Source organism: Ceratotherium simum, chromosome 26, assembly GCF_057802395.1.
Source record: "Ceratotherium simum simum isolate JZ-2026a chromosome 26, ASM5780239v1, whole genome shotgun sequence".
In the NCBI taxonomy this organism is placed as follows: domain Eukaryota; kingdom Metazoa; phylum Chordata; class Mammalia; order Perissodactyla; family Rhinocerotidae; genus Ceratotherium; species Ceratotherium simum.
Genome location: NC_141925.1, coordinates 36,032,054 through 36,051,858, shown reverse-complemented (window position 1 = coordinate 36,051,858; position 19,805 = coordinate 36,032,054). Strand labels below are relative to the sequence as shown.

At 58.4% G+C, this 19,805-nt stretch overlaps 1 protein-coding gene across 1 annotated transcript in view; it reads left to right on the top strand.

The window, feature by feature from the left end:
• The window catches only part of TNRC18 (trinucleotide repeat containing 18), an 89,692-nt gene that overhangs the window by 11,530 nt on the left and 58,357 nt on the right, over positions 1 to 19,805 (top strand). Inside the window, 6 exon segments of the mRNA XM_087417500.1 lie at positions 11,030 to 11,185; positions 13,662 to 13,787; positions 14,263 to 14,592; positions 14,595 to 14,636; positions 14,639 to 14,748; positions 14,750 to 15,965. Coding sequence (XP_087273626.1) covers positions 11,030 to 11,185; positions 13,662 to 13,787; positions 14,263 to 14,592; positions 14,595 to 14,636; positions 14,639 to 14,748; positions 14,750 to 15,965 — 1,980 coding nt within the window.

Here is a 19,805-nt window from a genome sequence, read left to right as displayed (position 1 = left end):
TGCCTGCTTGCTCCTCCTTCAAGAGCTCAGTGTACCTTTTAAGGATGAAGATTTGCACTCAGATCCTGTTTTCATTTTGGTCCCCACTCCAGCCCTGAGCATCCAGCCCAAGACCCTCAATGGCTCCATTGTTCCCTAGGAAACAGAGGGCTCCTGGGGGCCTCTCATTTCTTCCTCTGCTCCTCTCTGCATCCTGGCCTTTAGAGGTGCTGGAATGCAGGTTCTGCATCTCTCAGGAATCGCTTGTTTCTTGATAGTTTCCCCTTCCAAGCTTAGGTTTCAATTTTCCCCACTCCCCACTCTGCCAGGTCGCACACCTCTCGTCCCTCTGCTTTCTCGCTTTCAAAGTGTTGTGGAGGTAGTCTCCTTTCCATTCCTCTCGTTTTGTTGTCTCTCCTTTTTAAACCGCATCACTGTCATTTTCGTGAGGTTCTGGCATTTGGGAAAGGACTGGTCACGATAGAACTCTGCGCCCCCACTTCTGGGATCCAGCCCGATCTCCTTCCCTGGCCCTCGGGCCTGGGAGACCTGGTTGCTGTCTGTCTCTGCCTTCCTCACACAGATGCTTCCCAGCTTTTGCCCCAGCAGTTCCTAGAAGGCCCTCCCTGCATCCCTGTCTCTTCTTCCTCTAGGCCGAGACCTCCGTTGGGGGGAAAGAAATCAACGGGGAAATCCTCTGTAATTGCTTTAGAATTGAGAACGTCTGGAGCCCTGGGGCTTGGCTGGGGTGGCTGTATTTGCATATCACTGGCCGGGCGGCAGCCTTGACCGCTCTGGGCTGCCTTGGGATTCCCTTTATTTATCTTCTGCACCTACTTTGTGGGCCGGGCGTCTGGTTGGAGCAAGGCAGAGTCACAGCCCACAAGGGGCCATATTCGGGAAGGGGAGGGGCTGGAATTAAACCCAGATTGCCCTTCTGCTGTGACCTCTGGTGGGGAGGAGCTGGGAGCTGTGGATGCTGAAAGATGCCTGTTGGGGTCTGAGCACCTGGAGGGGGTCAGGGCTGGCTCCTAGCAGGAGCGGAGGGAGGCTGGAGGTAGCATTTAGGCTGGGTGAGGGAGCTGGAGGCACAAAGCCCTGTAGCAAGGGGCAGGGTGGGGTGGGGAGGATGGGGCAAGCCTTCCACCTCTCTCAAGCCAGCCCGCAGGCCCAGCTGGACCCCTCCCCTCCTGGCGGGGCAGGGTGGGGCGGGGCGGGGCGGAGCCGGTTGATCTGGCCTGGTGGCTCCCGCAGCTCCTGGACCTTTGCTTGGTGTGGAACTCAGCAGCCCAGGACCCTTGGCCCCTGCCACACGGATGGGAGCTCGGAGAAGGTGGCAGTGGCCACAGGTCCCGTGCCCCAGCCACAGCACCAAGAATGTGCAGGGTAAGCCCCCCGCCTGCCACCCTAGCCTTGAGCTCTGTCCCTCAGCCTTGCTTTTCTGTCATGTGGCACCTTCCTCTGGGAGAGGGGAGTGCCACGAAGCAGAGGACGCGAGTGAAGCCCCAATCACAGCTTCTTCATTTTACTTGAGAGGAAAGTAAGGAACCAGAGAGGTTGCGATACCTCCCCAAGGTCACACAGCCGGGAAGTGAGGGATCTAGGAGCAATGCCTGAGCTATCTTCAGGAGAGCCAAGGGCTGGGGAGAGGTGGGGTGTTGATAGGGTTTTTTCTTTCTTGGCTCATTTTTGTTTATATATGTTTCGATTTTTGTAAATTTTGTCAATGTGAGAGTTCCATGAAAATTACATGTAATCCTTACTGGGCTTGGGTTCACATTGGCCTCCCTCTGCCCCACTGAGCTTTTTCTAAAGATATTTTTTATTGGGTTTTAAGATACACACAGAAATGAGAGCACAGATCATATATGTACAGTTCGATTATTTTTTTTCACCAACTGAACCCGCCTGTGTAACCGCCAGCCAGGTTCAAAAAGAAACCCAGCTGCCCTGTCCGGTCACTTCCCCGTCCCTGTCCCACGGTGACCCCTATCTTGTCCTAACCCTCCACACACTGGAATTGCGTCTTCGCTCACCTCGTGTTCGGAAAGCACACGATGTCTTCTCTTTTGTATGGGGTCGTGAGATTTATCCGGTCGTGGTCGTGTGGTTGTGGTTTCTTCTTGCTGGAGGTGTTCCATTCTGTGATAAGTCACAATTTGTTTATCCAGCCATGGATGGACGTTTGGGGTGTTTTCCACTTTTGGCTACTACTTGGGGGAAGATTCTTGAATGCCGCCTTGCAATGCTCGTTTCTGTACATACCTGCCGTGGTGTGGCTGGGTCAGAGAGCTCGGTAGATTCTGCCAGACTATTTGAGAGTGGTTGTACTAATTTACACTCCCTTGGCCGTGTGTTAATATTTTCTTTTTGACATTAACCCTTCCGCCGGGTGGGTAGTAGTTTTAATTCCCGTTTCCTCCAGGGTTTAAGAGGCTGAGGACCTTGGCCTGGGTTTACTGGCCATTTGACGTCCTTATCTGTGACCCTCCTGTCTCATCTTTTTCCTATCTTTACATGGAGTTGTCTGTCTGGTTCTTATTGATTTGTAGGAGTTCTTTATATATTCTAGATACAAACCCTTCATTGCTGGCAGGCTGCACAGATCATTTTCCGTATGGTGGCTTGCCTTTTCTTTCTCCTAATGGTGTCATGTGATGAATAGAAGTTCCTAATTTTAATGTAATCTAGTATTTCAGTCTTATCTTTATGGTTAATGCTTTTTATACGGTGTGTAAGAAACCTTTGCCTGGGGGCTGGCCCCGTGGCGTAGTGGTTAAGTGTTCATGCTCTGCTGCTGGCGGCCCGGGTTCGGATCCCGGGCTCGCACCGATGCACCGCTTGTCAGGCCATGCTGTGGCGGCATCCCATATAAAGTGGAGGAAGATGGGCACAGATGTTAGCCTAGGGCCAGTCTTCCTCAGCAGGAAAAAAAAAAAAAGAGGAGGATTGGCATGGATGTTAGCTCAGAGCTGATCTTCCTCACAAAACAAAAAAAGAAACCTTTGCCTGCCCTCGGGTCATGAAGGAATTTTCCAGTGTTTTCTTCTAGAAGCTTTCTTCTTTTGCCTTTCACATGTACATCTACAATCCACCTGGAGTTGATTTTTATGTGTGGTGTGAAGTAGGCGGTCAGGACTCGTGGCTTTTCCTGCATGGATATCCGAGCTGACCAGCCGATGCCGCGCCAGCTTCATGATTACGGGGGTACACGTCCTGGTATTTGATAGTGTAAGTCTTCCCACGGCGTTCTTCATCTTCAAGGTCGCCTGGGCTATGCTTGTTGACCCTTTGTGTTTCTGTATAACTTTATTTTTAGCTGGTAAAATACACATTCCACAAATTTACCATTTTAGCCATTTTTAGATGTACAGTTCTATGGCATTAAGTACATTCACATTGTTATGTAACCATCACCACCATCCATCTCCAGAACGTTTCCATCTTCCCAAACTGAAACTCTGTGCCCATTAAACACTCACTCCCACCCCCTTCCCCCAGCCCCGGCAACCGCCCTTCTGCTTTCTGTCTCTTTGAACTTGACTATTTCAGGAACCTCATATAAGTGGAATCATACAGTATTTGTCCTTCTGTGTCTGGCTTATTTTGTTTAACATAATGTCCTCAAGGTTCATCCGTGTTGGAGCAGGTATCAGAACCTCCTTTGTAAGGCTGAATCATATTCCATGGTATGGATGGGCCACATTTTGTTCATGATTCATCTGCTGAGGGAGACTTGGGTTGCTGCCACCTTTTGGCTATTGTGAATAGTTCTGCTAGGAACATGGGTGTGCAAATATCTCTGAGACCCTGCTTTACTTTCTGTGTAACTTTTGGAGACAGCTGTTTTATTTCTGCACGCGCACACACACAGCTGCCCGGGTTTGGATTGGGACTGCATTGAATCGTGAGATCACTTGGGCTACAGCGAGCATCCTGGTCCGTCCACCGTTGCCCGTGAGTCTGGTGACTTCCTTGGGAGGGACCTGGAGTTGGGTCTGTGCTTCTTCGTGGGCCCTGATCAGCCCTGCTGGGTTGCTTCCAAAAGCTGGGCATGAGTTGGCTGCCTCTGTGCTGCTTCCCACCCCCGCCCTCCCCACAACCAAACCAAAAATGTGCTGATTTGATAGATGAAAATGACATCATCCTGTTTTAATATTTCTTTGTCATACTAATGACATTGAACTTTTTACTGAATTTGGACTTTTTACTGAATTTGGCCATTTACTGTTCTTCGTTTGTGAATTGCTTGGGCTTCTTACTGAACGATAGGACGCTTTCTTTATAGGGCGAGGGCAGTAACCTATTCTCTGGCTTAGATATTACAGAAATCCTCAAATCTCAGGATCAATGGGAGTCTGGAGGTCGATTTATCCAGAGGGTCCTCGCCTATTTTCAGCTGCTGTCATAGAAACGCCTGTCACATGTTGGCGCTCGGGGCTAGAATGAGCTCTTTTCTGGGCGATAACCCTGATCTGATCATGCTGATGAGATGCTCTAATAGCTGTTGGTGACATCTTAAGGGATGCTGTTCCTTTTCGAGGCCAGAACACTTTAATAGATGTTTGAAAATAGAAAAGAAAAATGTGTTTGTTTGCGTTTGGTTAGGGAGGGGTCTTTGCGAGTGAAAATATGAAAATAAGGTTTAGTGTCTGGGTGGTGTGGCTGAGCGGAAGAGCGTAGATTTTGGAGTCAAAGGCCCAGTTTCCTCATCTGTAAAAGGAATAAGAATCCCCCCTCCTAGAGCTGAGGGGGATAGGGAGACAGAATGAAGCGAAGCCTTTGGAAGCCTCTAGCGAGCCCTACGTTGGCTGTGAAGTAGCGCCCCAGGAAAGACCACCCCCTTCCTCCTTTCTCAGATCTAGCTGATCATGACCTTGCCCATCCTTCCCATCCATAAATATTAATTGAGCACCTACTGTGTGCAGTGTGTGGGGCACTGGGGGTGGAGTAAACCCACATCGGCATGCAGAGGTCTGCACAGGATGGCCAAATCTGGCCCGCCTCCCGTTTTCAAATAAAGTTTTATTGGAACAAAGCCCAATAGTTTAAGTGTTACCTGTGGCTACTTCCCCTCCAGCAGGCAGAGTAGGCCTGCAAGTATTTATTATCTTATTTATTTGTTTATTATCTGAAGTATTTATTATCTGGCTCTTTTAAGAAAAAGCTTGCCAACTCCTGTTCCAGTGGGTGGAGATGGACAATAAACAAGGAACCACAATCAAGAAGGAACCAGTGTGTATACGGAATGATAAATGGTGATAAGCACAATGGAGAAAAATAATTCAGGAAAGGGTGGGGGTGGGCTGGGTTGCCATTTTAAACAGGATGGTTAGGGAAGGCTGCATTCATCAAGTGTCACGTGGGCTGTTAGAGAAGAGAGTGAGGTGTATACAGAAGGGAGGATACAGATAATATGCTGTATATGGAGGGAGGAATGGATTCCAGGCTGAGGTGCAAAGGCCCTGGGGTGCAGCTTGTGGAGTGTGCTGTTCCATATTCCAGCCCAGCCCAGCCCATTTGCAATGATAAAGGCCTCTGAGTCCTTTGCTGCTGTTTACCAAACCTTTGTACCTACCGTGATCTCATCAGGTCCTCCTTGCTCCCACCAGAGAGGACTTCAGATGCCCTTAGATAGTCAGCTTCTAGAAGGGCCCCCGCAACTCCATCCATTACAGAGGCCAGATTCCAGTGGCTCTCTGAGGTGGCCTTGCCATTACCTTCTCTGTGGGGACCTGCCAGCAGATGGGCAGAGCACAGCCCCTTACCTGGACGGGTTTCTTTCCCCAGCCCCCAGCAGCCCTGCATAAGCGTTGAAGGAAGCAAGGAAGGAAGGAAGCGTGCACCTTTCTGGGTTCGAGTTCTACCTTCTGGTGGCTTTGGTCAGTCTCGGAGCTGACAAAGCCCGGGAGCCCTTCTTGTGTTCTGGGTGTTTGGTGAGGGGGCTGGCAAGGGCTGAGAGCAGGCCGGTCCACATCAAAACTCATGGCTCTCTGCTGTGTTCCCAAGGTGCTTGCCCATGGCTGGCAGTGTGGGGGTAGGAGGGCCTGGGATGTTGGTGGGTCCCAGCTGGGGGAGGACCTGTTAGCTCAGTGCAGGAGAGGGCACAGACTGGGGAGCTAAGGCCCGGCGGGGTGGGGTGTCCATGCTCAGCTCCTAGAGGGACCCTGGACTCCTGCCCCAGGCGTAGGCGGGAGGTGCATGGCCCCATAGCTGGGCCTCGGTGCCTCCTTTCTTGCCGCGGGGGCATCCTTCCCCTCTCCCTGGGCCCCGGGGACCAGAGAGGGAGAAGGCTACTTTCCAAGCACCTCCAAGGGCCAGGCCCTGTAAGGGGGGCTTCCCTCACTCAGGGTCCGAGGGACGGGGGCTGGACTGGAGCTAAGGGACAGTACGGTGGGATTCCCGGGCTGAGGGCTTGGTGTGGCAGTGCGCTTGTAGGGCCGGCTGTGCCATGTGGTCCAGGCTCAGTGACCCCGTGCAACCTCTCTGAGCCTCAGTTTCTTTCTTTCTTTCTTTCTTTTTTTGAAAAAGATCGGCCCTGGGCTAACATCCATGCCCGTCTTCCTCTACTTTATATGTGGGACACCGCCACAGCATGGCTTGACAAGCCGTGCATAGGTCCGCGCCGAACCTGTGAAGCCCAGGCCACTGAAGCAGAGCTTGCAAACCTAACCACTACATCACCAGGGTGGCCCCATGAGCCTCAATTTCTTAATCTGTAAAACGGGGGTAACAAGATCCCTTTGCTCCCAGGGCTGTGGGAGGGTGAGCCTGGATGGGGAGGTGGCAGCCCGAGGGCCGTGGGGCCCGTGGGGCCTGCTTTGCTTTGGGTCCTGGGGTGCCCTGGGCACTGAGGCTGGTCCACCAGCCGGCCTGGCCCGGGGTTGGGGGGTGTCGCAGCCCTGGATTCGGAGGCAGAGCTTACCTATTGTTTTTTTAAAAAATGGAGGTGAAATTCACATAACATGCAATTAACCATTTGCAAGCGTGCAGTGATATTTAGTGTGTTCATAATGGGCAACCACCAGCTCTCTCTCGTTTCATTTCAAAATTGGATTTTTTGTTTTAAGGAAGGACAGATGGAATTGAGCAGTCACTCAGCTTCCCCGAGCCCCAGTCTTTGTGACTATAAATAACGAGACTAACAGTAATCATGGTAGCTGATATGAATGGCACTTCAGGAAGGCGTTTTACAAATATGAACTCATTTAATCTGCACCTCAACCCGGAGGGGTTGATGTTCCTACATTGTCCACTTCAGGCAGCCTGGGGACATCAAGAAATTCGCTCAAAGTCACAGAGCAAGTGGACGTTGGAGCTGGTTTTACTCTTTGTCGTCCCCCGGGCACCCCTCTGTCGCATCCTGCCCCATGGTGGGGGACTGGCCTGTCAGAGGCCCTGTCCCTGCTCCACTTCCCGGCAAGGAGGAGCCTTCAGCCCAGACTGTGGCTAAATTAAGTCTAAATTAATTAAAATTTAATAAAATAAAAGATGCGGTTCGTCAGTTTCACCAGCCACATTTCAAGTGCTCAGTAGCCACAGGCGGCCAGCGGCTACTGTGTCCAGCGCAGATCTAGAACACGTGTCTACACTGGTGTCATTTATGTACCCTGCTCCAGTCTGTCTCGGGGGGCAGGCAGGGCGGCAGGAACACGCTCCCACGCGGATCCTGGGGGCCCCCGCGGGACTCCCCGTAGGAGGGGTGTAGGGCTCTGGGGTCAGCCCCAGCTCCCAGCCCAGCTGCGTCCCTGCCCAGTGCCGTGTGACTCGGGATCATCGGTTGTCCTCTCTGCCCCGTGAAAGGCTCGTGAGAAGATTCCGTGAGTTACTGCTCGTGGGTTAGCACGCATGGTGCTTGGGCCTGTACGGATTCAGTTAGTGGTCGCTGTTATTATTATGAACGATACTAATTTATTGTGGTTACACGTGTGTGTTTTAGGTTTCAACAGGCATCAGTGTTAGTTTCCAAGGCGTCGAGTGAGATACGTGGGTGAGCAGGTGGCATGGAGGCCCCTAGTCACCGCCGGGGGCGGCCTGGGACCAGGGTGGGCAGCCAGGCCTCGAGCTCAGCCCAGGGTGGGAGGGAGATTTCTAGCAAAGTCTAGGGAGAGGCCAGTGGCTTAGGGCTTGACTGTCACTGCCCCCTGGACCCCTGAGGCCTATAGCCTTCTTGGTGAGACCAGGAGGCCACCACTGAGTCCTCAGGGGAGGGCGTGAGGAGTTGGGGGTGCACACTTAGAGCCTGAGAAGAGCACCAGGCACTCTGGGCGGGGGGGTGCGGGGGGCTCAGGAAGCAGTTTGGAGACGCTGGTGACATGGGTGGGCGTGAGCTGCTCATGCTCCCCTCCCCGGGAGACCAGATAGGACGGCCTGGGGTGGCATGTGGCGTCCTGGGGGTCGGGGGCTGCGCTTACCTTCTCCCCCGATCCCGACGTGTATCTGCTTTTGCCCTGAGAGGTTGGGAACGATGCTCATGGAGTGAGTTAATCTGAAAGTTGGCGCCTGCTGTGTGCTGGGCCCTGGACACCGCGGATGTGGCGGGAAGGGAGGCTGACAGTCCCTTCCCGAGAGACGTACATTTCCAAGGTGTCCTGGGTGGAGACAGTGATTGGGGGCTTGGATTGTGTGGCCCAGAAGGTGTCTCTGGGGTGCAGGGAAGGCCCCGAGGTGGGAATGAGGGGTCTGCAAGGAGGCCAGGGGCAGGTGGAAAGGGAGGCAGGCACCAGGGGTCCAGCCGGTGGAAGCTGATCTCATTTGTATCTGGGATCCATCACCGGCCGCTCCAGGAGGAGGATTTGGGGAGGGGGCGGGGACAGTGACTACGTGCAGATCAATGCCGCTGTCGTGCTTGCTGTCCTCGTGGCTGGCGGGGAGGCAGGAATGGGGCCCATTTTACAGAGTTGCAAACCGCTGCTCTCAGAGGGCCACAGACTTGCCTGTCTGTGGTCCCACCAGGGCAGCAGCTTCCCCAGCCGGGCCCGGGGGAGGGCACTTGGGCACCGTTGGGCCCCTGTGGCAGGCAGGAGCCGTTGGTGGCATCCGGGCCCCAACGCCCCGCCGGGCCTGGCGCGCCGCTGGGCGGGTTTCACAAGCCCAGGCAGGGGCAGGCCCGGGCCACCGGGCTTCCGCGCGGCCGGGGCAGGAAGAGCTGGCAGCTGATGTAAGCCCTTGCGCAAACCTCTGGCTGCCGGCTTCCGGAGCCTTCCACCCGCCTGCCCGCCAAGGAGGAAGCCTGGGGCCTAGCGGGGCTCAGAGGCCCTGCTGCCCGGGCTTGGGCCGTATGGGTGGACTGACCGGCCACCATGGCCCTGGGTCCCGAGGGCTTGGCCCTGGAGTCTGGTGAGGGGGCTGGGCGGGGCTGGGCTGGACTAGGGGCTGGATGTGGGGTGGTGGCGATGGCGCATGTGGCCAGAAGGTGTCCTCCCATCGCTCTGGCTGCTGCCGTCTCCGCGCGGGGGACCAAGGTGGACGCCCTGCCCCTTGCAGCCTCAGTTTCCCTATGAGTACCCCAGAGGGTCTGGGTGGGCGTTTTGGGATGCTGTGCCCCCGGGAGGTGGTGAGTGAGCGCCTGTTGTATACAGGCCTTGTGTGCAGGCCTGCTGGGGGCCCAGAGGTTGAGCGGGGGTCTGTGAGCCCCTGTGGGCCAGGCTGGGGCCACCTGGGCCCCCGAGTGACGCAGATCATCTGCATCCTCCCTGCGGTCACTTCGCTTCTCTGGGCGGCCGAGGACAGTGCCGCCTCGCAGGGACTTGGGGAGAGTCACCTGAGGGGGCACCGGGAAGCCCTTAGCTCGGCGGCCAGAGCTGGCCCTTGCTGGGTGCTGGTGACCCACACTTGGCTCTGCTCAGGCCTCCGCCCCTCCTCCTGGGGGTGCTGTGGGAGGACTCAGATTGCCCGCAGGCTGCTGGGTGCTCAGGAGCTGTAGTGCGTGGGCGCTGCTGCTATTCATTCTTCTTCTTCTTGCCAAAGGGATCCTCCCTTCTTCACTGCGGTTCTCAGGGGAGGCATTGTTAACCCCATTTTGCTGATGAGCAAACTAAGACCAGGGAAGGGAAGCACAGGTCTCACCAGCCTCCCTCTGGCCGGGACCTGAAGGCCTGCGGGGTTTCCCTCTAGAGGGCGGGGTGCGTCGATCTTGTGGGGCAGGGCCCTGGGTGGGGATGCGAGGAGGCGTCCCTTCAGGTACGGGCCTGGCTGCGTGGGGCGTGGCCAGGGCGGGCGCACTTCCTCCTCAGGCCCCAGCAGCTGGTCCTTCCAGCAGCGGTCATCCGTCACAGCCCCCATTTGAGGGCCCGGGATGGGTTCTGCTTTCTGGAGGGACAGCCCCTTGAGACGGCCTCCCTGCACCAGAACCAGCTCCCATGCGCACTGCCCTTATTCCTTCACTGATTCATCTGCTGATGCACTATAGTTCTGGGACAGGCTGCTGGGTGTGCATTCAGAGCCACCACTCACACTGGCTTTGGGACCAGGCACTTCCCAGCCTTGAGCCTCAGTTTTCTCATCTGTAAAATGGGTACATGGTGCCTCCCGTGGACTTGGTGGATCTGGGCCTGGCCTGGGCTGCAGTGAAGTCCCCCGGGAGGTCGTTCTCCAACTTGTGGTGTCCTCCCTAGTCCAGGAGCTCTAAACATGAGCAGAGTTGCGACCGTGAGCCCCTCTCCACCTCGTCCCTCTGTGGCCTCAGGAGGTCCCTGCCCCCTCTCCCCCCGAGCCTCAGCTCTCACCTGCAGATGGGGAGAGCCGTGCCCCCTGGGGTCTGGGTTGGCCGTGTGTGGGGATGGTGACACCCTCCTGCCGAGATGCTGGGTGCCCCGGAGGCAGGCCTGCTGTGGGGGCCTTCCTTCTCGTCCCCGTGTCTCACTGGCAGTTTTCTCAAGGCCTGGGTCCGGTGGAGTTGAGCCAGGCCCGTCTGGAGGCCAAGGGGCTGGGGTTTGGTCTCACTGCCTGTGTCAGCTCCGCGCCGTGGGGGAGAGACGGGGACCTCGGGGCGGTGGGCCAGGTGGCAGTGGCCTGGTGGCCGCCTGACAGCACCCCCTTCTCTCTGCAGGCGAGGCCTTCTTGGGCAGCTTTGTGGCCAGCGGGATGGGGCCCTCGGCCTCGTCCCATGGGAGCCCGGTGCCCCTGCCCTCTGACCTCTCCTTCCGCTCCCCCACCCCCAGCAACCTGCCCATGGTGCAGCTGTGGGCCGCCCATGCCCACGAAGGTAAGGAGCATGCCAGGTGGGAGGGGCTGAGGCCTGCTGGGCCACTGTCCCCAGCACTTCTTAAATCTGCCCACTCCCCTCCACCCCCACAGTCACCCCCCTTGCTGTGGCCGGCGGGGCTCCAGCCCTGTCATCTGGCCTCCCTGCTGTTCTTCAGATGCTCATTGCTTCCTCTAGTCACTGTCACAGGGCCTTTGCACGAGCTGTTCCTTCTGCTTGCAGCCCCTTACCCCACCCCACTGGCTGTCTCCTGTTCATCCTTCAGGGCTCACCTCCAACACTCCCCCATCCCCTGTTCCACCTCTCACTTGTGATGATGGATTTATCTGTGTATTTTTTGTGAAATATCCATTTTCCCACCAAGGTGAGCCCTGAGGGCAGGGCCTAGTTCGTTCTGCTCGCCCCTGTCTCCCTGGGGCGCAGTAGGCTTGTTAATAATGTGGGGACAAGGGGACCAGGGACCGTTGGGCTTTCTTGTTGCAGTTCTGCAGTGATGCCCCTGAATGGCGGGGTGGGGGGGGTGCTGTGGCCCGGCTTCCTGCTGGCCCTGAGCAAAGCCTGGAGCCTCAGTTTCCCCTCTCCCAGTCAGGGGGTGGGCCTGGGGGACCCTGTGCTCCTCCCCCACCTGCGGCTCTGGCAGATTTGGGATGCTGGGGGCCAGCTCCCTCCTCCTGCCTCCTAGGTGTCCTGTGGTGCTCCCGGTCCCGGCAGATTGGGGTCCTGGGAGCACCCGGTGCAGGCCGAGGGTTCTCCTGGGCCTTCCGCAGCCCAGTCCATCTCCCCGCCCCTCCTCCAGGCCGGAGTCTCACCGAGAGCTTCCGCCATCCTCCCAAGTTGATTCGTGTGTGCCCTGCACAGAGGGGCGGTCGTGTCTCTAGGCCTGGGATGGCGGGCAGTCCTTCAGGGCTGGGGTCCCGTCCGAGCCTCCAGCGGGGGCTGGAGGGGCCTGAAGGGCAGAGGCCGCGTCTGTGCCCGTGTCCCATCAGCCTGCTCCTCTGCCTTCCCTGGCTCCCTTTGCTCCTTGACCAACAAGGACTGGTAGTAACAGTAAGGACAGCAAACCCCTCGTGTGCTTATGTCCCAGGTGCTGCGTACTCGAACTCTTTTATCCTCAGAACAAGCTGTGCCATGGGTACCCTTACGCCCATTTCACAGATGACAAAGCAGAGGGACCAGTACCTATCTAGGAGCGTTGTTTCAGTGATTGAGAGGATGTGTATCAGGTGTTCTTTATTGTTTTGTGATTGTTGTTCATGTCATCATCAGGTGATGCTGTGAGTGGAGACACAGCCTAGTGTGGCTAGGGACAGGGCCTGCGCCCCTGGGCTCAGAGGGAGTGACTGGGGGCCTGGGGGACCCATGTTCCTCAGGGATCTCCAATGGGCCCGTGGTCCTCTAGGACCCACAGCCCAGGCAGAGCATCAGCACCCTCCCCTGCACCCAGCGCCTGCCGGCCTGGCCTTCGGGGCCCTGCTGAGCTGCTCTTGGGCCTCCGTTCTCCCTGTGCCCCTTAGGCGTCTTGTTTCTCTCTCTGTGGCTACCCTTTCCTGTCTTCTCTGTTCCACAAGACCCTGATTCTGGGCGTCACTGGTGGGGGCCTTGTAGGAGGCCTGGAGGATCCTCAGCAGGAGGAATTCCTTCCTGGCTGCACCTGCCTGGTGATGCTGGGTGGGGTGACTTGCTCCGGGTCACACAGCAGAGCAGGGTCCCGTTAAACTCTTAAACCACTCATCCGGGTCCGTGTTGGGCTGAGGTTAAGAGTCCCGGTGTGGGGCCGGCCCCGTGGCTTAGTGGTTAAGTGCTTGCACTGCACTGCTGGCAGCCCGGGTTCGGATCCCGGGCGCGCACTGACACACCGCTTCTCCGGCCATGCTGAGGCCGCGTCCCACGTACAGCAACTAGAAGGATGTGCAGCTATGACATACAACTATCTACTGGGGCTTTGGGGGAAAAAATAAATGAATAAATAAAATTAAAAAAAAAAAAAAAAAGAGTCCCGGTGTCCTCAGTTCAAAGCCAGGCTCCTCTGCTGTGTGACCTTGGGCAAGTGGTCCTCTCTGAGCCTCAGTTTTCTCATCTGTAAAATGGAGTTATTAAAAGTATCTGCCTATCGGGATTTTTTCTTTTTGAGGTTTAAATGAAAATAACAGAAGCCAAGCAGTGAACAATGCTTGGCTGGCGATTAGAGCCGCCATCATCTTCATCCTCCATCATCACCCTCCTAGTTGGATCCATTCTGATGCTTTTCCTGGGAAATTTGACACCCAAGCCCCTGGGGGCTGCCTGGGACTGGAAGGAAGCTTGCAGAGCCAGGGTTGGGAAGGGGGCATGCCTGGCCCTGGGGGCTGGTGGTAAACCCCAGGGAGCCGGGCAGACAGCCATGACACTTTATTCCCAAGAAAAAGAGAGGGCCAGAAGGCAGCTCCTTGGAGGAGGCATGAGGTGGTCCAGCCCGCTTCTCTCTTCTCTCTTCCAGGCTTCTCCCACCTGCCCAGTGGGCTGTACCCGTCCTACCTCCACCTGAACCACCTGGAGCCCCCCAGCAGCGGGAGCCCCCTCCTCAGCCAGCTGGGCCAGCCCAGCATTTTCGATACCCAGAAAGGTCAGGAGGCAGGAGTGGGGAGACTGGGGGTGGCGGGACCTTCTGAGGGGCTTCTCTGGGGCCCCCACCACCTGCAGTATTGCAGGCAGCACTCAGCTCGATATTCCAAGACCCCTGCTCCTGAGGGCCCCCACAGGCTCGCTGGGCCCATCCATAGCCTTCTGGTGCCTTCTGGTTGTGTTCTGCTCCTCTAACCCTCTTTGGTCCTCTGGGCAGCTCTTGAAACAACCTTGGCCTCACTCCCTTTCACAGATGAGGAAACGTGAGGCTCAGAGAGAACCTGAGTCTGGCCAAGGCAGAGTTAAACTCGGTTCTGTCCATTTACAGAGCCTACCTTCCCAAGGGCTGTGCAGTGTGCATGGTTCTCCCTACCCCTGGGGTCGCAGGACACCCTCTGGCACCTTTCAGGGTCCCCCTTCTGTCCTGGGCCAGGCAGAGGGACACTCGCTCACAGCTGCCTTTTTCTTCTCCGCAGACGGCTTCTACCTGCCCGCCCCAGGGCCTCCGGGCGCCCTGCACTCCCACGCACCCTCCTCCAGGACCCCAGGCGGCCACTCCTCCGGCGCCCCGGCCAAAGGCTCGTCGCGGGAAGGTCCAGCCAAGGAGCGGGCGGGCCGTGGGGGGGAGCCGCCCCCTCTGTTCGGCAAGAAGGACCCGCGGGCCCGCGAGGAGGCGGTGGGCCCGCGCGGCGTGGTGGACCTGACCCAGGAGGCGCGCGCGGAGGGCCGCCAGGACCGCGGGGCCCCGCGCATCGCGGAGCGCCTGTCGCCCTTCCTGGCCGAGCAGGCGCCACCGCTGGCGCCGGGCACGCCAACGCCGAGTCCAAGGGCAAGAACCCGCCGCCGCCGCCGCGGCGCTGAGTCTCTGCAACGGGCGGGGCGCGGGCTCCCAGCGCTGGTGGTCGAGGCGGCCAGCGGGCCAAGGAGGCCGCGCCAGGGCGAGCGTGCGGTTGCGGCGCGCTGGATGCCCTGCTGCCCGGACCGTGCCCCTGCCCCTCGCCGCTGCCGCCTCCCCGCCCGGCAAGGGCCTCCTGCGCCCCGCTGCCCGGCCGGGCCTCGCCAGCGCCGCAGCCTGCGCCCGCCGGTGTCTACACCATCTTCCCCACGGCGGCGGCGCGCGAGCCGGGCCGCGAGCACCGCGTGGTGGCGCCCACCTTCGTGCCTTCCGTGGAGGCCTTCGACGAGCGCCCGGGGCCCATCCAGATCGCGGCGCAGGCGCGCGACAACAGGGCCCGCGAACGCGAGGCGGGCAGGCCCGGCGTCCTGCAGGCGCCGCCCGGGTCCCCGCGGCCGCCCCCGGAGCGACCCGAGGGGCTCCGCGAGAAGAGCTCCGTGATCCGCTTGCTCAAGCGGCCGCCGCCCGCCGAGGCCCCGCCGGCGCGGGCCACGCGCGCCTCCCCGGACCCCCGGGCCTACCTCCCCAACAAGGAGCTGCTCAAGCCCGAGGCCGAGCCGCGGCCCTGCGAGCGCGCCCCGCGCGGACCCGCCGCCGCCTCCCAGCAGGCCGCCAAGCTCTTCGGCCTGGAGGCCGGGCGGCCGCACCCGCCTGCCGGCCCTGAGCCCAAGTGGAAACCTTTCGAGCTGGGCAACTTTGCCACCACGCAGATGGCCGTGCTGGCCGCGCAGCACCACCACGCCAGCCGCGCCGAGGAGGAGGCTGCCGCCGCCGCCAAGAAGGCCTACCTGGACCCTGGGGGCGCGCTGCCCCGCACCGCGGCCACCTGCGCCAGGCCGGGCGCCGACCTGCACGCCGCGCATGGGCCGGGAGAGGCCTCGGCCATGCAGAGCCTCATCAAGTACAGTGGCAGCTTTGCGCGCGAGGCCGTGGCTGTGCGCCCCGGCGGCTGCGGCAAGAAGAGCCCCTTTGGGGGCCTGGGCACCATGAAACCCGAACCTGTCCCCACTGCCGCGGGCACCCCGCGCGCCCAGGCCCGCCTGCCTCACCCCGGGGTCCCTGCGGCGGCCGGGGGTCGGCAGCTAAAGCGGGACCCCGAGAGGCCCGAGAGCGCCAAGGCTTTTGGGCGCGAGAGCTCTGGTGCCCAGGGTGAGGCAGAGGTGCGACACCCGCCTGTGGGCATCGCGGTGGCCGTGGCCCGGCAGAAGGACAGTGGCGGCAGTGGCCGGCTGGGGCCAGGGCTGGCGGACCAGGAGCGCTCCCTGTCGCTAAGCAACGTCAAAGGTGGGTCCTGGGTCCCCTCTGGTCTTTGTTTTTCGCTTTTTGGGGTCTCCTGGCCTCCTTGCACCCCGGCTCTCCCTCCTGCTGCACCACGTGTCTTTACCCACTTGTGGGCCAGCGCTGCGATTTAAAGTTTATTGCTTTTTCCATTATAGACATAGAAAAATGTGTAAAATGCAAAAAAGGAGACAGAAAAAGGACCATTAGATTTTCCCAGCACCCTGAACACTCTCAGATCTTTCCCCGGATGCATTTCCTGTGTGATTCCCGTCTACCTGCACAGCTCCTTGCACCCTTAGGATCTTGGGCCCCTGCATTTTTCATGAGTGACAGTTGGGTTGACCCTTCTTGTGATTGCAGACTTTATGTGTAATTTTTAATGGCTTTTCCTGTTCTGTTCAGTGCACATGCCATAGTTCAGTTAGCCGTTCCCCTCGCAGGCATCTGAGTGTGTGCTTCTCCAAGGGTTTTGTGTTTACAATGTTACATTGAATATTTCTGTGCATTGCACCTTCCTGATGATATTTTGAGTCATTATCTAAGAATAGGTTTCTAGGAATAGAGCTGCTTTATGCCTTCAATTCAAAGTCTTCAAGGGAGCTAACGGCACCTTACCTAGTTCAGTGTCTCCTGTACCTGGGGTGGGGCATGGCGCGTAGTAGGTGTTTGATGGATGAGTGACTGAGTGTAACAGATAGAAACGAGGGTCCCGATGTTCTTATGGGTTCTTATGGGACATTCAGTACCTTAGTGACTTCTTAGGTTGTTAGAGATTTTATATGCCTGTTAGGAGTGTATGAGTCTGTTGCATTTTAGACTCCTCAGAATTGTGTTTTAACGTTAGAAGAAAAAAAAAAAACGTTGCTAACTCCGGTAGGGAGGAATGGTGCATTTCTTTTAATTACTAGGGAGGCTGAACATTTTTCTGACACTTGGTTGATTGCTTGCGTTTTCTTTGCCTCTTGGGTATTTCACTGTTGGAATCCCTCCTGGGGTTTTGGGGAGTGGTATTTGTGGCATTTTTGTTGAAACTCTGGACTTGGCCCGCAGGGAAGAGAGCCTGCTGTTGAGCCAGGGGCCCCACCTGCAGGTGGGCTTGGAGGCCGCCCCCTGTCCCTGCGCTGTGCCCAGTGTGCCGTGGTGTGGCTTTGGCAGGCTGTCATAAGGGCCCTGGAAGGCTGTGTCCCGCTGCTCCTTGCTTGTGTCGTTTCTCAACAGTCGGCCTGGGTTTCTTGTCTGCACCTCTGTCCCCAGCCCCCGGCTCGCTCCCTGTACTCACCGGCTGTGAGCTCAGCCTTGGCCCCTGCTTGTAGCCCCCACCTGGCCCCCCCCTTCCCTGCATCTCCCAGACTTGACTCCCGTAGGCTGCACGGGCGTCTTGGGTGCACATCTCCTGGGTCTGCATCCCTCTCTTGGCCCCCTGTGCCCACCGCAGCCGACTCCTGGGCTTCATTCTCTGTCCATGGTGAGTGGCCACTGCTGTGTTCTGTCACAGCTGCCTCCTAGACCTGCTGTCTCAGCCTTGCTCTCCCTGGCGAGGCCAGTAAGGCATAGGGCTGCCCTGGGCCTCACACTGGGCCTGCCCGTCTGCGTGCACACTGTGGCTGCCAAGGGTCTTCATCTAGCTTGGGTGGCTCAGAGGGAGTGATTATTAGGGGATGTTTGTTGAATGACTAGCTGAGCCCCTTGTTCTGTGTGGAGTGCCCCAGAGCCAAGGAAGCCCTCTTCTCAGACCCTGGGGGGCTTGCACGAGGCCCTGCCTTGTCTAGGATTGAAGGAGTGGGCAACAGCCCTTGGCTTGGAGGGGGCCAGCTCAGTGGGGGACAGACCCTCTGGCAGGACAGAGGTTTGAGGCCATGGAACCTTCAGGGAGGCAAAAGATCTGTCCAGGTCTTTTCTCTGGAAGAATGCTCATGTGACAGGGTGTGGCACCCCTGTGGGGGGCTCATGGTCCCCAGAGCTCATCCTGGAGCCCAGTGTACCTGCCAGTGTCCATGGGGTCGTGTGTGTGTGTGCGCGTGTGAGCGAGAGAATGAGTGTGTATGAGAGAATACGTGAGGATGTGTGTGAGAGAGAGCCTATGTGTGCCTGACAGCATGGGGGCAGAGGGAGGGTGGCAGTGGCAGGTTTGGGGCAAGACCTTCAGGGATTGGTCTGAAGCGGCTTTGTCTTGTGCTGTTGAAAAGTCGGCGGCTGGATTCTTCTCCTTAGAACGATTCCCGTGAGAAGTGGTGGTTTGTCCCCCGTCTGAGCACCCTGGGCGGGGGGAGGAAGTTGGGGTACTGGCAGCCGAGTGGGTAGGCGTCAACCCCAGGTCTCTTGGTCTCTTCCCGTCCTCCCTGTCTCTGGTTTTTGGGGTAAGCCTTCTCCCCGTCAGAGGGCTCAAATCCAGGCTCTGCCCTTGCTGCTGTGTGACCTGGAGCGAGAGGCCTGAGCCCCCCGGCCTGTGTCCACGTTTCCTGTGTGGTGGCAGCATGGGCCGCCTTGTTCCATGGTGACAGGTGGGCTGATGGGCACATGGTAGGCGCTTCCTCAGCAGACCTGCCTTTTCTCTGCTCACGTTCAGGGCGTTAGGGTCTCAGAGCTTTGGACAAGGCCTATGGCTCTAGATTCTTCTGGAAAAACCCACACAGGGTCTGGTTTGGCTTTAGGGGGTCTTAGACCCTGAGACAGGCTAAGGACAGACGTTATCTAGTCCTGTGAGCCCTGAACCACCGGCGCCCCGTGCCCGAGAAGCCACAGAGCTGTGCGGTCACTGCCACCCAGCGGGCAGCTCCCTGAGGACGCTCGGTCGTTACAGGGCCCGGCCACCGACTCCCCCAGCAGCCCTGCGAGGGGGGAACGTTATTTGCGGACGGGAGTGCGGGGCCCAGGGTCTCCTGAGCCTGAACCCTCTGCCTAGGCCTGCACCTCCCACCTCTCTCCCTTGCCTGTCATCACCTCTGTGGTGGAGCAAGTTGGGGTTCAGATCTGGGCGGAGGGGCTGTGAGGGTGTCCCCCACCACCCAGGGCAGAGCTGGGGTTGCGTGGATATAAGCGGTGGTGTCGGCCCCAGCCTCCAGGGGGCTCCGAGTCGGCCGAGCCCGTGCCAGCCATGTCTGCCCAAATGCTCAGATGGAGTCGGGAGGGGGTTGCTGTGGGAACCAAGCCCGCCTCGGCCATTGTGGTTGGGATTTGAGCGTGTCACCCCTGGAGGGGTGGGCACAGGCCGTGGGCCCCGGGGCAGGCCTGCGGGTGGGTGATGACAGTAATGTGGCCGTTTCCCCAGTGCCCACCCTGTGCCCTGTCTCTGCGGGAGGGACGTGCACCCCCAGGGTGAGGAAGATCCAGTAGGATCCCGATTTGAGCTGTGCCACCGCCCTGTGGGTCAGGGGCGTGAGTGGGCGGGCTACCTGTGCTTCAGTCCCCTCAGCTGGAGGGGGAGGAGGACTGGGACTGCCTTCGGGGTGATGACTGTGAACGTGAGAACGCACCGAGACGACCGAGGGCCCTGCTTTCGCGTGCGTGCCCCTTGTCTCCAAGCTCTTGCCTTGGGGGCTGGGTGGTGTCCTGTGTCTCTGGGACCTTGGAGCTGGTGACCCTCTGCCCCCCATGCCTGCCTCCCCGGGGGAGCCGGTCCCTTGCCAGCCTGGAGCTCAGCACAGAGAGGTGGTGGGCCCTCTGGTTTGCTTGTCCACAGGCAGCCGGAGGATGAGAAGTTTTCAAAGCATCCTCAGATTTTGTCACGTCTCTGCTCGGAACTTCCTGTGGCTTCCCCTCTCACCTTGAACAAAATCCAAACCATATTCCCTTCCACGGCCTGCAAGCCCCTACGTACGGCCTGTACCCCCCACACCCCTTCTG